At 37.9% G+C, this 16,944-nt stretch overlaps 2 protein-coding genes across 14 annotated transcripts in view; both read right to left on the bottom strand.

The window, feature by feature from the left end:
- The window catches only part of lrch3 (leucine-rich repeats and calponin homology (CH) domain containing 3), a 42,266-nt gene extending 29,040 nt beyond the window's left edge, over positions 1-13,226 (bottom strand). For 4 of the 8 annotated variants that reach the window (XM_039764767.1, XM_039764815.1, XM_039764774.1 and 1 more), the window contains exon 1: positions 12,949-13,225. In XM_039764767.1, the coding sequence (XP_039620701.1) occupies positions 12,949-13,183 (235 nt within the window). In that variant the 5' untranslated portion in view covers positions 13,184-13,225. Of the gene's footprint in view, positions 1-12,948 lie in introns of all 8 variants that reach the window. The other 4 variants (XM_039764790.1, XM_039764807.1, XM_039764799.1 and 1 more) reach the window with 3 other exon arrangements.
- Positions 13,227-15,343: 2,117 nt separating this feature from the next.
- Positions 15,344-16,944, bottom strand: part of LOC120536386 (UAP56-interacting factor-like) — a 46,017-nt gene continuing 44,416 nt past the window's right edge. For all 6 annotated transcript variants that reach the window (XM_039764730.1, XM_039764718.1, XM_039764712.1 and 3 more), the window contains one exon: positions 15,344-16,279. In XM_039764730.1, the coding sequence (XP_039620664.1) occupies positions 16,184-16,279 (96 nt within the window). In that variant the 3' untranslated portion in view covers positions 15,344-16,183. The remainder of the gene's footprint in view (positions 16,280-16,944) is intronic.

The raw sequence follows: 16,944 nt of genomic DNA, 5'->3' as shown, positions 1-16,944 counted from the left end.
CTCATCAGACTATCATGTCCAGTGTGCACTGTAATGGTTCACAGCGGAGTGTGAAGTGGCTGTGATGAGAAGTAGTATCTCCAAATCTGAGGTCACTGAAATCTCCCAAAAGAGTGTGTTTTATTCAGGTTCAGGTTAACTGGTTAGTACTTACTCCAAATTGAGGAGTTAAAGTACCAAATGTTGTATCCAATCATGGCTGAGAAGGTAAAACTGTTGATTAATGAGCCAGTCTACATTCCCATACTGAACTATGATTACAAGTTCCAGGTATTGAGAAAATGAATGATCTATTGAATATAACTAGTCAAAATGAAGTTCCTGTACTGGATTTCTGTGCTTACTGTCCAAGGTACGGTGAGAATCCCAGCAGTTTGGGATGAGTTTAAAGCAGAACCCCTGTGTATCTAGATCAAAAGGAACAAGATGAAGTGGCTTGGTCATGTAGTTAGGATGCTCCCTGGGTGTCTCCCTTGGGAGTTGTAAAAGTCACTGCCTACTGAAAGATGACCTAGGACAGCATCCATCAATTCCCTAGTACAGGACAGAGGAAGCTGCTGGGAATAAGGTGGGCTGACCTGACTAGCATTGTGTGTTGCTGCTGCAATCCTCAGTAGGATAAACAAAAAGAAAATGTTGATCATAAATAAAGAAACTGCCGCTATAGATTAATAGTACCATTAATAAATAATATAGCTCAATTCACTTAAGACAACCAAAAGTAATGTCCTGCTGCAAATACATTCATCTGACTAAACAATTATCTGTCTCCTGACAGTTTATTATTTTAACCTGCTATGCAATAACGTGTTACTAACTTATAGTCCACAGATGAGAACTCAGTAGGAACTGTACTGAAATGCCAAATATTTAACAGTATTTAAACCAGCATTATGCCAATGCTGTACCAGTTTAAATGGTTGCATTCTGGCACCTCACACTCTGTCACATACAGTGGTGTAGCGTGGGTATCAGCCGCCCGGGGCGGAGAAAGATTTCGCCACCCCCTTATTTAGGTATTTCAATTTAGAAGACTAAAATAAAAGTAATTCTTTGCCGCCCCCGGCAGGCCGCTCCTGCCACTGGTCACATATCAGAACAATCCGAATTTCAAGGTAGACAGTCCTTCAGTGTGAAGTGAAGCAGGAAGGCAAATGTGTATGCAGACTTTTGGTGGGGCGACAAAGTAGCTGTAAGCCACGGAGGAAGAAGACGATCCTGGCTGAATTTTAACCTCATTTTAATGGATTTATTTATTTGATTATTCCAACCTCTACTAATATTTGGACGTTTTTATGGATTATTTATTTATTCGCAGTTTTGAGCACTGCACTTTTTGAACACTAGCTTTTGTGAAGTTTTTAATAAAAGCACTTGCACCTTTCACCATCCCCTTGCTTGGTGTGTTTTGTCCTCATCTGCCATGTTCATCTCAGTTATGGTACTGAAGGTGTCAAGGTCAACAGGCTCTCATTAAAGAAGAGGGTGCAAGGAGCTGAGCCGCACCGTCACAGGCATCTATTGGTGAAGAGAGATTCACTGATCTTGACTTTGCCAACAATGCTGTGATGTTCACAGAGTCAATGGATGCTCTGATTGGGGCTCTCAAAAGACTGAGCGAGGACTCTGAGTGTCTGGGCTTGTGAGTCTCCAGGATAAAAACTAAGATCCAGGCCTTTAATGACCACATCACCAGCTAGAAAAAAATTTAAACCTGTTTAGTCAGGAACAAAGGGCAGCAGTGTTTTTGTTTCTGTTTATTCCTTTTATAATCCAATCATCTATTTCTTTCGTTTTTTGTATAAATAAATCATTACTTTGATAAAAAATGTTTTAGGTAATATTTGTTCTGGATTAGGAATTGGGTGTCCCAATTTAGGAAAAACAATGTGTTTAAAGACGAGCTTTCTCTTTTATATTGTCAACTTTAGACATGTTTCTTTTTTTTCATTTATTATTCCAATTAGAGCACTGATGGGTGAAGTAGGGCCCTATGATTTCTGCAATGCGGAAAACAAAGACAGAATAATGGAATTAACACATAAAAACGGGTTTTAGATTTAAAAACAGAAATGTGCGGAATTTAGAGACTGAATTAAACGATTGAATAATCTGTAGTTCTATCATTCAGAAACTATTTTCTAGTTTGTTGTTTTTCAAGTGAATGCAATTCTTCGTAGAAAGTCAGTTATGCCTCTATCTGCCAGCTTCATAAGACAGAAATGTAGAAGCGAGCAGTATCAGATACCCTAAGTACAGTAGAAAAACTAAGAAACACAAGCTTAACTGCAAAATTCGAGGCACAACAATATCCCGGCGACTTTTACAAATCTTGACAACAACTTTTCTTTAAGTTTTGGCAGCATATCACAGACTGGACACGAAAATATACTTGCAATGACCATGTCAAATCTAAAACCAATCTAAACAACAAGGAGAAATTAAGATCAAAAAGAGTTACCCTTCAGGTAACAACAGAGGAAAATAACAAAATCGTCAAATGCAATACGCCAGTTTGTGGAGGCCTTTGTGGCCATGCAAGTCAGACATACCGCTCAAAAAAATGACGAAGATGAGTCCTTTCATTACTAAGCATTGTAAACAAAGAGGCACGCTGCCAGAAAATGAGAGCAGTCTTTGTCAAATTCATTTACTCTGTAACTTAGAACAACATGTGGACACCGTTCTTCTGTGTAGTTGATGAAACCACTGATAGCTGAGACCACATAGCTCTCACCATAGTGATAGGTGAGTAAACATTTGGCTGTATGGTAATTCTTTTATGTAGGCAGTTCTAATTGTACATGAAATTATATTTAACCGGGTATTAACAGTCTTTCCCATAGAAAATGTTATTAGTGAAAAGTACTGTTTGTTAACGGGTTCCCTTTAAAAAAATTAACAATGTTTCTGGATTTAATAAATGTTTTGCCTAGCGGTGACAAGGCAGGCAAGGTCCACATTTGACTCTTCCGTTATAAACTCGGCACCTACAAACCTGGGTAGAAGAGCTGGCTTCTCCTCAGATGCAACAAGCCCTTAAAAGTATGTCTCTCATTTCTTTTTTTCTGTTTAATTCCCGGATTTAGCATCTAGCAGATTAGTTTGCTTTTGCTTTGTAATTATTTTATGATATACAGTTAAGCTACAGATGCAATGATGCACATTTTCAATCGGTAAACATTTAAAGGTTTAGGAATCATCCTCTTTAATAAAACCCCTGTGTGCGTCTTCTGGTGAAGTGCGCATGCAAGGGGCTGCGCTGCGCATCGCACCGTGGCCCATTCATGCGCAAGGCACCATGGACGGACACACACTGGAAGCTGGGCACACAGTGAATGGCCTAGCCGCGACCGCGCATGATAAGCAAATAAAGGGCATCATTGCTGGGGAGAGTGCTGATTAGATAGTCGCGACCGCACACATAAAATCCATTGCTGGGGAGATGCCACACATACAATAATCAGCTGCAAGCCACCACAGATTAAATTACTTGCTGAGGAACTGCACAGCACTTGCTGGGGAGACGCCACAGGCACAATTATCAGCTGCATGCCACACATTACATCAGTTGCTGGGGACACTCTGCTGATTGTCCACTGTTGTGACAGAAAATTAAACTCATATTACGGACATCCAAGCCACTATTACTGTCAGAGAAATTTACAGGCATTTTACGGAAATACAAACCATATACGGCGAGATAAATTAAAGGCACACAATACAGTGACGCATATTACAGCCACATACAAGCCAGTATTACTGTAAGAGAAAATATTACGAACGTATCTACTAACAACATGCCACCCAATAAAAAAAGGACACGTCAGGTAGGACAAATGACAGGGACAATCAAATCCTATATAAGCAACGTCTCCTGGAAGAACAGTCAGCTCAACAAGTAAACAGCAACAAAAGAAAGGCTGAAAGACAAAGAAAAATACGAGCAAATAGATCGATTAAAGAAAAAGAAAATCACCGTCAGAAAAACGCTAAAAGAGAAAGACTCAGAACAGCAAACCTTAGAAAAAGTTGGCATTTACTTGCCAGAAGCAGTATTCAGCCACAGTCAGTTACATGTTGCATTATCAAGAGTTAGACGTTTCCCAGATGTTGTTGTCAAGGTCTTAGATGGTCCTGAACAAGGCAAACTGTTGCTAAACTCAGACAGAATATTTACAAGAAATGCTGTCTATAATGAAATTTTATAGAAACATTTCATGAGGTAAAAAAAGAACATTTTTCCTAAATATCTTCTTCAGATATTGTGTATTACAGATTGTTACAAAATTTTACAGTAAGGCAATATTAATTATACTTCATCTATTTTCATATACTTTTATATTTTATTTTTATTATTATTTTACTTTAGGCTTCTTGCAAAAATATTTGACAAAAAAAATTAAGACAACAAACAGAATGAGGTCAAGGTCCCTTGCCATTTAATATACAGTAGACTGTTCCTACTAATGTTCATGCACTACTGTTCTAGCGCCCGTTATTGTAACAGGCTTAATGTCTAGTTTGAAATAATTTACAATTACAGGTACTGAAGATCAGTACTTTTTGTCAGATGTTATCTTTATGGAGAGCTGCAACTGGAACCCCCGAGGCAGGAAACACCAGGTAGAATAGCTGGTTCGACTCAGTCGGGTAACTCGCAGAACATATTCACCTCTACAAAAAGTTATTTTTGGCTGAAAACACATCAGCTCAGGCTGTAACAAATACCATAGACTCTAAAAGTGACGTTAACCTTCATCTCAGAAGGATGTATCAAACTAGTAACAGCTATTACAATTCTGGGGGACATTCACCGTCCTACTGCAGTCTCAGCATACAGAATCATGGAGGATCTGGGCTCCTACCTGATGGATGGAACTGCAAAATAAGGTTCAGTTGTTCTAGTGTGCTGTTTCATTAAAAGGAATGTAAAATGGTGTTTCATTATTGTTTGCTTTGTTGTAGTTGTTGCTACTTACAGAAAAAAAAAACAAACATTAAAACCCAAAAATCCAAATCAAGGAAAAATAAAATGTTGTAAACCGAGAATCAAAAAAAACGGAATCTGCAAAAAAAAAATAAAAGATTCCATAGTGCCCTACTAAAGTGACTTGCTCAGGGGTCAGACAGCATCAGTGGTGGGATCTGAACACATCATCACAGTTTGAGGTCCAAAGCTTTTACCACTGAGCCACATTCCCTGCCTTTTGAATTACTATAAATTTTACTTTTGAATTCTAAAATGAAACCTACTACCATGCTATTAGATACAATTCAATCTTCATTTAACTGACCATACACAAAGACAGTCCCGAAATGGGCATTCACAACTTTCCACATAGAAATCGGAATTTATAAAAGAAAACTTCTCTGATCCATATGTATGTAACTTTTTGGATAAATTGGGACTGATGACACCACTGATCAAGTTAGGAAAAATGGACACACCAGCTAAATGATGAGTCACAGACACAACAATTCCTATCACTGAGACACTTAAAATTCTGATTTGGAGACCAGTTAAGATAAAAGAAAAATCAGATATGAGGAAGCTGGTTTTCATTCTCGTCAATGGAAGTGGAAAGCAAATAGTGTTTATTCACTATGACTGATACTTAAAGTACTTAAAGGTTTCAGTGCAAGGCAGGTGGGTTCAAGACTGAGTTGTCACTGAAGGCCAAACTATACTGACATTCATAAGTACAAAAGGTATCATGTACTTTAATACCAAAATGAAGAGCATCATCAGTAATTTTGAATTACTTTGCTCTCAGTACTAACAATGATGGTCCAAAGAAAAAAAAAAAATAGTGAACCCATTGTAAAATGACTGTGACAGCACCACAATAAACAGAACAAATGTATACAACGTATCTACAAACAACCATACTCAAACACAAGGTATGCACTGAATTTGTTAGCCAAAACTAAATAGAAAAATAAAATAGAAAAAACTACAATATGCTTGACATTGTTTCCAATGCTCTCAAACAGTATCTCCTGTCCTATAAGAAATTAGTTGTATGCCACACTGGTGTGCAATCTGCGGCAAGGATGCCACTGTTAAGAGGATTGTACTGGTTTGTTCAGTGATAAACAAGTAGTGACATACTGCAAGAAACAGCACCTTATGAAAAGCAAAAGGCCAAAAAAAGTTAAATGGATTATAATGAAACAAACTGAAAGAACACTAAACACATTGAGTGTAACAAACAATGTGAATTAGTACGACTTGCCAGGCAAGGAATAGACAAAGAACACTGACACTACTCACATTCATTTATCTTTTTAATCAATTTTTACATATATCCTCTCGGTAATGTCCGACTTTCTTTAATAAAGGGATTTTTCATCAATATGCAGTTTAACTGAACATGAAGTTGATTTAATTCAGGCCTTATGCAATGGCACAAAAATAAATACACAGAAAATAACTGAAAAACGTTATTTGGTATTCAGTATTTGGCCCAGCGTTTTCTGAAATCTGGCTTCAGCCAAGAATTTCAATTTTGGTGCATTACTACCACTCATGAAAGTTTATTGCAAACAATCATCATAACCTAAACATACTTAAGGTAATGCTGAAATACTGTACACAAAGGAAGCTACAGCAGACACAGGGAGAACATTCAAACTATAATCAGTGCGAGGTCCGAGCTTTAAACCCAGAGATCTATAACTGTGAAGCCTGTTTACAATGTAACAGATTACCATTTTGACTTTGTGTTGGCCTCATAACAATTCTGGCAAACAGTTAGGCGACTCTGGAAGAAGTCCTTTGCCCACGCGGATTACAGCAGGGATGGAGGGCTGGTGACCTTACCTGGGGAGATGTCTTCCTTTGAGGAAGTGGAATCAGACAACTTGGAGGAAGACTTACCCTTTACTTGAGCTGAAGTCGCTGAGATAGTTCAACACTCCTTGGTAGAAAAGCTCCATGAATTGTCAAAATGGGGTGGCATTTTTAAGAAAGTGGAATGGAAGATGTGTTTAGGGGGAATCAGTTCTCTGCCTCCATGGGAAGGTTTATGCCAGGGTTCTGGAAAGGAGGATCCAGCTGTTGGTACAGCCTCACTGCTAATAAGTAACAATGTAGATGTTGTCCCAGTCTTCACAGCCCAATAGAACATCTTTTTAATTTCGCAAGTATTCTGAAGGGTTTATGGGTGTATGCACAAACAGACTACATGTGTTTGTGGACATGGAAAAGGCATATGACCACATCCCTCAGGGTGTTTGGTGGTGCTTCAGAAATATGGAGTACTAGCTGCTTTTGGCATTGCCAAGAGAAAGTGGGTGTGGGACTCTGCCACGGCTGCCATTTGTCTGCAATTCTGTTCAAACTTTTTATAGACAGCTTTTTTAGGTGCAGCCAAGGAGCGGTAGGTGTCTAGTTCTGTGGCCTCAGAATCACATCTCTGCTTTTTGTGGATGATGTAGTTCTACTGGCTTCATTAGGCTGTGACCTTAGACATGCATCCAGCTTACAGCCAAGTGCAAGTCCAAGCGCATCCACAGAGATGCAGACAATATACTGGTCAGTCATGCTGAAGAAAGACCCAAGCCAAAAGAAGATACCCTCGATTTACCAGTTTATCTACCTTTCTACCCTCACCTATGGTCATAAGCTGTGAGTAGGGACCTATAGCACTAGATTGCAGATGTGTGTTTCATTTGCAGCATGTCTGGGTTCAGCCATAGAGATTGGGTGAGAAGTGCAGATATTCAGAAATAACTTAAATCAAGGAGGATACCTCAGGACAGACCCAGGACATGCCAGAGACATTATTTTTCTCAGTTGTCCAGGCAATGCCTCTGTATCCTCCCAGATGAGAAGGAAGAGGAGGCGGGGAAAAGGGATGCCTGGGCATTAGATTGCTGCACCAAAGACCCAGATCAGCTATAAAACATGGAATGTATGTATGTATGACCATTTATCAGAACTGAAAAATACACCATTTGTCAAACATTGAACAGGTAGTGCAACTTGATTAGAAAGCAGCTGCTTCTTTAAAAATAATGGTAAAACACCCTACCCACAAATATTGGGACGTACAGTACAGGCCAAAAGTTTGGACACACCTCCTCATTCAATGTGTTTTCTTAATTTTCATGACCATTTACAGCACTCCATCACTCTCCTTCTTGGTCAAATAGCCCTTACACAGCCTGGAGGTGTGTTTGGGGTCATTGTCCTGTTGAAAAATAAATGATCATCCAACTAACCTGACTTCTGCACAACACAACTGCTGGTCCCAACCCCATTGATAAAGCAAGAAATTCCACTAAATAACCCTGATAAGGCACACCTGTGAAGTGAAAACCATTTCAGGTGACTACCTGTTGAAGCTCATCGAGAGAATGCCAAGAGTGTGCAAAGCAGTAATCAGAGCAAAGGGTGGCTATTTTGAAGAAACTAGAATATAAAACATGTTTTCAGTTATTTCACCTTTTTTTTGTTAAGTACATAACTCCACATGTGTTCATTCATAGTTTTGATGCCTTCAGTGAGAATCTACCAATGTAAATGGTCATGAAAATAAAGAAAACACATTAAATGAGGAGGTGTGTCCAAACGTTTGGCCTGTACTGTACATGGCCAGAAAAAAAATTCATTTGTGAAAAACAGCAGCCTTAAACAAGTAACATATAAATGCAACCTACTTGAAATTGTTTTTCAATAAATTAAAGCACCTAAATCTTTTCAATCTGTAACACTCTCTGGAACAACTAATCTCAGTACATACTTCACAATATAAACCAAACATGAATGAGGGCTACAGCTACCCCACAGCCTTATCCTGGATAAGCAGGCTAGCAAAATGGATAGATGAATGGGTTTGCCCAGTTAAGTACAGTGATAGACTAGTTCAGAATTAAAGAAAAAAAAATTAGCCCTAAACAAAAGGATGCTAATTCATCACCTGGCCACTTTCTCACATCAATAAAATGAACTCAAACATAGTGAACTTAACCTGGAATATATCAAGAATAGTTCTCAATACAAACTCAACACCAATCTTAATCTGATAACCACCTATTGGGCTTGAAGTGTTGGAATGTATTAGAGTTAACCACTGTGTCATTAAGTTTAGAGGCATACAGTGGGTTATTAATGGTACCCTTTATGAAGATGAACAAAAAAGTCCGTAATAATTAACAAACACAGAAAATGAGTCAAACATTTCATAACAACTGTTGATCTACCCCCCCAAAAAAACACGTGTATCTAGCACAAACACATTTGACAATAACAGTAAAAGTCTCTTTCGTGTACAGCATAATAGAATTGAAGAGCAACTTTAGATGGTTCTCACATTATTGTTCTATTCAGAAATGTTCTACATTAACTTAAGAGTTTAATGAATTACCCTCTTTAGCTCAGACAAAATGTTTTATATTTTGTTTACATCTAGAGACTAAGATGGCTAAACCAAAAGGCTCATAGCAAGATATACTCAGGACCTCAGTTATGTTCAACCTACAAGAAAGTCTAATTACTCTAGAAAAGGAAACCAGGCTTTTTAAACCAGAAAATCCCTCTACTTGTCACACTAAAAGATTGTGACTGAAAAGTGACACTGCAATATCAATGGCCACTCACAGTTTTTCACAGTAGAGAGATCTTTTTATATACTGGTACACCCTTCTTCTCATAATAAAGATGAAGATGATGCATGCTTGTAAATAAACAGAGCCCAATTTTAATCACATCTGACCACAGTCATTTGGTAATGTTTAAAGAGGCATTTAACACGCTCCAGCCACATTCATGTGTCTCTGGTCATCAGTAGCATTGTTTCTGAAACCCTTGCAAAAAGTTAGCATTAGCAACAATGCTTTGTCCAATTGCCTATTTGTAGATATGAGGATCCGTAACCAGCAATCACAAGTTGCTGCTGTAACCTTCAGATGGTCTGGGGCTTCAACATCATCGTTTCTATTTGTGATAGAGAGAGGTTAAATTTTGTCCATTTCCTAGTAAGATAACAATATGTTTTTGATCTTAAAGTTCTTGATCATTACTTTAACAACTCTTCAATAGCATATTAAAGTATTAAATCTAATGCTATTATCGGATTTGTGAAGCTAAAAAAACAAGATCACATTTTTCTGTCAGTTCTTTGACTTTCCACATGGTGATAAGTGACAAGGTTTCTTTGTTTCTTTTATTTCTTACTTCTTTGTTTTTTTTTGCTTTTTTTTTTTTAATACCCTGATGAAATAGGAAGTCTCCCAAGTTAGGTATACTGTACAAAGCAGACTTTCTATGCGTATTTCTTTAAAAAGTAATCTAACAAAATAGCTTTGTGTGCGACTTTAAATAAACATGGCTACTTGTGATTTTATATAGCTTTTCCTAAAGAGCTTTTTAAAAGTTGCCCATAATCCTAGAAGTCAAAGCATATGATACTCAGTATGTCAGTTTATTTCAGTATATGATTGTTAACTCTGTGACAGCAGCTGCTTTAGAAATTGCACACTAAACAAGTGTTGATACATCCAGTGGCCATATTGCTTATGTATTACAATTTTAAATTTATTATTGTCAATTTTGAAAACTTCAATCCCAATGCATCTTGTTAATGTTACCCTCTTCACTTATGATGTGAAATTGTAATGTAGCCATGTTAAGATGGAATAGTACAGATTTTAGAAATAAGAAAAGATTGTTTGAGCAACTGCAACAAATACGGTATATTGTTGCAAGTTTAAGTACCCTTTGGAGAAAAATTAAAAGTATAGGTACAGTTAGGTCAATAAGTATTTGGACACTGACAATTTTTATAATCTTGGCTGTAAACATCATCACAATGGTTTTGAAATGAAGAAAAATTACATGATTGAAGTATAGGCTTTCAGCATTAATTCAAAGGGTTTAATGGAAATATCATTTAAGCCATTCAGGTATAACAGCCATTTTTATACATGGTCCCCCATTTTCAGGGGCTCAAAAGTACTTGGACAATTGACTGACATACTGCTCCATTGGCAGGTGTGAGCAGATCCTTCAGTATGCCATGAACTATTAAGCAGGTAGTGTCTTTAGTTGATTCCAAGAATGGAATTTGAATGTTGCCACAGTGAAATCTCAATATGAAGTCCAAAGAGCTGTCCATGAAAATAAAAACAGGCCATTAGGTAGAGAAAACAAAACACGCTCATCCAAGAGATAGCAGAAACACTAGAGTGGTAAAGTCAACCATCTGGTACATTTTTAAAGAGAAAGAATGCACTGGTGAGCTTAGCAACACTAGAAGGCCTGGATAACCATGGAAGACAACTGGATGATCGCAGAATGCTTTCCTTGAAGGAAAATCAATTTACAACATTTAGCCAAACCAAGAATGCTTTCTGGGAGGTAGGCCTATCATTACCAAGTGGGTTGCTAGTGTTTATTGATATGACATGACTACTGACCAAAGTTACAGGATGATTTCTGAAGTGTATAGGGCTATACTGTCTACTCATATCCAGACAAACACTGCAAAACTGATAGGATGATGCTTCACAGTATAGGCGGACAATGAGCCAATGTGACAGCAAACCAGCTTTTCAAGTCAAAGTAGTGAAATATTCTTCAATGACCAAATCAATCAACTGACCTCAACACAATTGAACATGAATTTCACATGCTGAAGACAAAACTGAAGACAGAAACTCCAGCAAAGAAGCAGCACCTGAAGACAGCTGCAGTAAAGGCCCACCAGTAGGATGGAAACCCAGCACCTGGAGTAGGCCATGGGTTCCAGAATTCAGGCAGTCATTGACTGCAAAAGATTTTCAACCAAGTATTGAAAATGATTATTATATTCATGATTATGTTAGTTTGTCTAAATACTTTTGAGCCCCAGAAAATGGGCGGAACCATGTATAGAAACTGCTGTCTTTTCTAAATGGCCCATACAATGTTTTCGTTAAATGCCTTAAATGAAAACTGCATGTCTACAACTCAGTCACATCTTGATTGCTTCATTTCAAATTCAGTGTGGTAGTGCACAGAGCCAAAATTATGAAAATTGTGTCACTATCCAAATACTGTATTAATGGACCCAACTTAATCTCACTCTCAGGCTTACCTGAAACATACGGAGGAAATAAATGATCAAAATCTTTTTTTTTTTTTTTTAATATGTTTTTGACATTTTGAATGACGCAAAAATGCATATTACATACTGAAACGATTAGATAAAACTGAGAGAAGCACAAAGCAGCAACAACGGGGTATCCTTAAAATACTGACGGCGCAAGTACAGCCAAGGCACAAGGAAGCTAGCACCATCGGGCGCAAACAGGAATGTGACAGTTCTTGTCAACTCTTCAGATGAAGACCACAATAAAAATGGTTCAATGAATAAAAACCACAGATAGAAATGGGCTAAAGAATGATCAGCCTATAGGCAACTGCAGTGGTCTTCTGTTGTATATACCCAATTATGGAAAAGTAATCGCAGCTCCAAAGGGAAATTTATCCTTAAACTCTGCTAATTTACACGGACACGGGACCGGTTTACATAAAACAGACACAAAAGTGTGCGAACTCTATCCAACGCAACTTGCGGATTGAATACTAGCGAGGTAATACTGCACTCAAACTAGAGTATAGAGTCAGGCAGGAAGTTACCCCGAAGTCAAACCTTCCATCGCTTCTGAAAAACCTGGGTACAACAAAGTGGAGATCTTTCCCTTCTAAGTCTAAAACTAGAGGCAATTTACCCATCGGGGTGGCATTTATGCCCTCAGGGCAAATTCGTCTATTTCATGCGTGAGCAGAGGGGCAAATTTTATATGTGCTACTTCACCTTCCTAAAACCGATTGACAACAACTTGAGTCACTGACCCGCCTGCACCCCCCCATATTCCCGAAACCATGGCATATTCCGACGTACACTCTGAACGCAACCAGAGATCTGCACACAAACGAGGCCTCCGTAAAAATCTTACCAGCTCGAGTCGTGTCGCTCAAATCGTGATTGTTGGCACTTCTGGGAAACTCCTTCAGCTTCCTGCCGCATAGGTTTAGCGAACCAGTGATTGCCGCCTCCTCTAACGACCGGTCCAAAGAACGGCTCCACGATGTAGGTCCTGCTGGCCCAAAATTGCTTCCCCCAACTCCGACACCACCGCCTGCAAAGGCAGGAGCGGGGCTATCAGCCGACAACACCACAGCAGCCGCCATTACACAGCTAACTCCTACTAAGTAGCGGCAGTGCGCTTGCGCGAAGCACGTTGCCGTGAGGGCACGCACAGCCTTGAACGGACAAATCGTACGCCAAACAAATGCAATACTAGCGAGCATGGGCGCTGTCTGGAATTCGGCGGAGGGTTACCAGAGCGGGCGGAGGTGGGGGACTATAATATGGGGTAAATTCAATTAAAATAGCATTTTTTCCCCCATGTGAATTACCTTCCTATGGAAATAGTATTATACACCTTCCACATTCTCTCCATCTCCAAATGATCAATGAAAGCAACCACCATACCGAACCATGCAACAGTCAACTGTCATTGCTCCGCCCACTTATCTCGACGCTTAAGTATAGGTTGAGGGTCAGACGGGTTTGGAGTATAGAAGAGTTTATAGGTAGTGTCTATTATTTGACTGATTACTTTTGCTTTTCTAGTTTTTTTTTCTTTACAAATAAAACTGCACAATGTATTTTAGGATAAACACTGTCTTCAGTTAATTTTAAAATGAAACTATTTATATCAGAGCATAGAACATTTGCATGTTCACTGTGTGGTTTCTGTCCATCTTTCTAATTAGCTTATCCAGGGCAGGGTCACCAGCAGCAATCATCAGGCACTAGGCAAGAACAAACCCCAAATGGGGTGCCAGCCCATCGTAGGGTGAACACACACAGAGCACAGCCAATCCACCTGTCATGCATATCCCTGGACTATGTCCTATGTGAGATTCATTTGCAGTAATTTAAACTTTAATATCTCTTCATTGAGATTTTTCATTAGAATGACTATCAAGTAACATTTTTAACCTGTATTGGATAACAAAAGGCACCTATCGTTTGTGAATAACCTCCATGTAATACAAGAACATTGACCGTTTTATTTTGCAATTGGCATAGGATAATGCACAGGAAAGTTCGAAATTACTTTAAATCAGAGTAACTACAAATATCTGAGTAGATATGTTGCCTAAGCTAGTTAATATAATTTACTTGTACAAGTGACAGGACCTTTTTTTTTTTTTTTTTAAATAGCCTGTATTAGACACAATAAATACTAAACATTACTTGACTTTTAGTTTTTAAAAATTAGAACATTTTTTAAATTGGGTGGAAATTGGCTTGCTAATGAGAGGGGGTTTTGACCGAGGTACCTGGCAACCCTGATCCAGAGGGCCACTGATGCTTCGCAGAATATTTGCTAGCACTGTCAATATGCACAAGAGATTTTAAACAAGCAAACATTTCAAACATCCACAAGTCGGTTTGTAACAGGTAAGTGAAATGAATGAGTTTTTACATACATATAAAAATAAAAAGATCATTACTTATCACAAAGAACATCAACTTTCAGAAAATCAGCTTCATTGTGTGTATTACTTTAAGGCAATACTCATTCAACCATTTTTCATATCTGTTTCATGTCTGAGAAGAGCTTTATGCACAAGCCAAGCTTTAACAATGTTCAAGAAATGTGCATCATTTAGCAACTTCTTATATAACATTAGTTCCAACCAAGTGTCACACTAAGCAGATAAAAACAGCAAACGTGATTATTTCTAAACCTACTTTGTCCAAGCATGTAAAAGATAAATAAATCCATTAAAAGGCACACTTCTAACCCTCTGTAACATTAACAATGTTGATCAGTCACAGCAGGTCTCAGTAACTAGGGAAAGAAACTGCCTTCCTTCACATTAGACAACACTTTATATAGTACTCCATTTGTGTATATAAACTTAAAAAAAATAAACATCCTGCACAATCCCAGCTGTCACCCCAATATTTTAAACACTCTGAAAATACGGCAGCTACATGCTTGAAACAAATTCCAAATAAAAGCTGCTGTGAAAACTACTTACACAATTGTGACACAAAAACAGTTTCACATTACAGTCACACCTACTCCTAAGCAAGACCAACAGAGAGGAGTCTGAAGAATAAAGAAATTTTTCTAAATGACATACAATGAGCACATTTTAAATTAAGATGCATCAAACCATATACCCCTATGTTATGTAATTGTTAAACCAATAGGTTTTATGCTTTTTTGGTAAGGGTTTTTTCTTCGTTTGTGACACTGATAGGTCCCCACCTCCTAATGAAAGGCTTATGATTTAAATAAAAAAAATACACAATTTTACCACCAGATATTAAATGTATTCTTAAAAAAAATTTATTTTTATACACTTCAAAAGGACAAAAAAAGCTACATGTGAAAAATGCCACCCATGATGCACTGCATCTTTGTGAGAAAAAACCTAAACATGTCACCCAGCCCAACATTTCTATATGCATAACATGAATTCAAAATATATTGCAAACAATAAAATAAGGGTGGTTTCAGGCATGTAGAAAGCCACAAATAAAAACTGTTATCCTCAAGCAAACATAGGAGATGGATGCAAGTCAATTAACAGACAGGGGAGACTTGACAATGCAAACCAACTAAACATCCAAAATGTCAGAGGGTCACTATTACATCATTAAGAAAACATTCAAGTTATTTTTTCCCCCCTACTAAAAAACTGCCTTTCTAAACTGCTAGAAAAATGACAGTCTAGTGTTATTTAATGATAGTAATACATGATAAACACTTTAGTAAATAATAAATGCAACTTTCTTCAACTTAAAATTGATGTTTCCAAAAAATTAAAGGAACCTGAACTATATTTCCACTGAAACAATGTGAATTTTTTTGTGTTCCTTCATTTGCAAACAACCCCCAACAAAATCAGCAGAAATGAACAATACAAGGGGTTTCTATAGGACAACTGCTCAGGAGTCTCACTGGAAGTCTGTTCTTCCAGTAACTGGCATCCTTGGTCAGCAAACATCAGTATCAACTCTGGGCAACGAACCTTTGGAGGCACTTAACTCCAGCCATGCACACCCAACAAATATAAACTCGACACGACTTGCTGTCCTTCCCAGTTTTGAACATGAAGCCCCCGGGTCAGTGGTGCAAAGTCTTTTGTTAACAGTAATAGCTGCTACCCCACAGTGATGAAGCGACTTCCTCTTAAGTAGCTGTTGGCTGTCCTTTGTTCTTTCAAAATCTTGAATCTCTCATTCAAGGTCATTGCTGTCTGTTGCAAGGAGAAAAAAAAAAAAAAAGTAAGTCAAGTAATACACAATTTTTCCATCCAAAAGAAGTAAATCAAAGTAAATCATGTTATCTACAGATGCCTGCAATCTCCACTTAATTAATCAATAATTGGCTGCATCACATGTGAGGACAATACTATACACAAAGGATAAACAGTTACTAATAGACTGTGTTTGGACATATTTCTCATAACTGGAAAGCAGCAGATAAACCAAAAAAGTCACATTTTGCTAGATAACATACTGCTGATGTATGGGGTCAATGAGGAATGATACAAGAAGTAGAGAGTATTAAGTGAGCTATACATGGTCGAAAAACAGGACACTGGTGACAAAACAATACAGTAGACAACCTATTAGGGAATGGAAGCCAACCACTTCATTTCACTCTGGGTGGGTAAAAGGGGCATTTCCCCAGGCTATTAGATACTAGTAATGTCACAATACCAGAATTTTTGTATTCAATACCAGTAGCAGTGAAATTATACAATATTTGATTATCTTCGATACCACAGCAAAAACAGAAATGCCATTCAACTGCTTTTTATTAAAAGTACTTCTATTAATAAAATGAATATTGTGCCCTTTTCAGTAATTGAATATAAAGTATAAACAGTTAAAGTAACTGCAGCTTTAAAACTGTGGT

The sequence above is a fragment of the Polypterus senegalus genome, chromosome 1 (genome assembly GCF_016835505.1).
Source record: "Polypterus senegalus isolate Bchr_013 chromosome 1, ASM1683550v1, whole genome shotgun sequence".
In the NCBI taxonomy this organism is placed as follows: domain Eukaryota; kingdom Metazoa; phylum Chordata; class Cladistia; order Polypteriformes; family Polypteridae; genus Polypterus; species Polypterus senegalus.
This window is presented reverse-complemented; position numbering and strand designations above follow the sequence as displayed.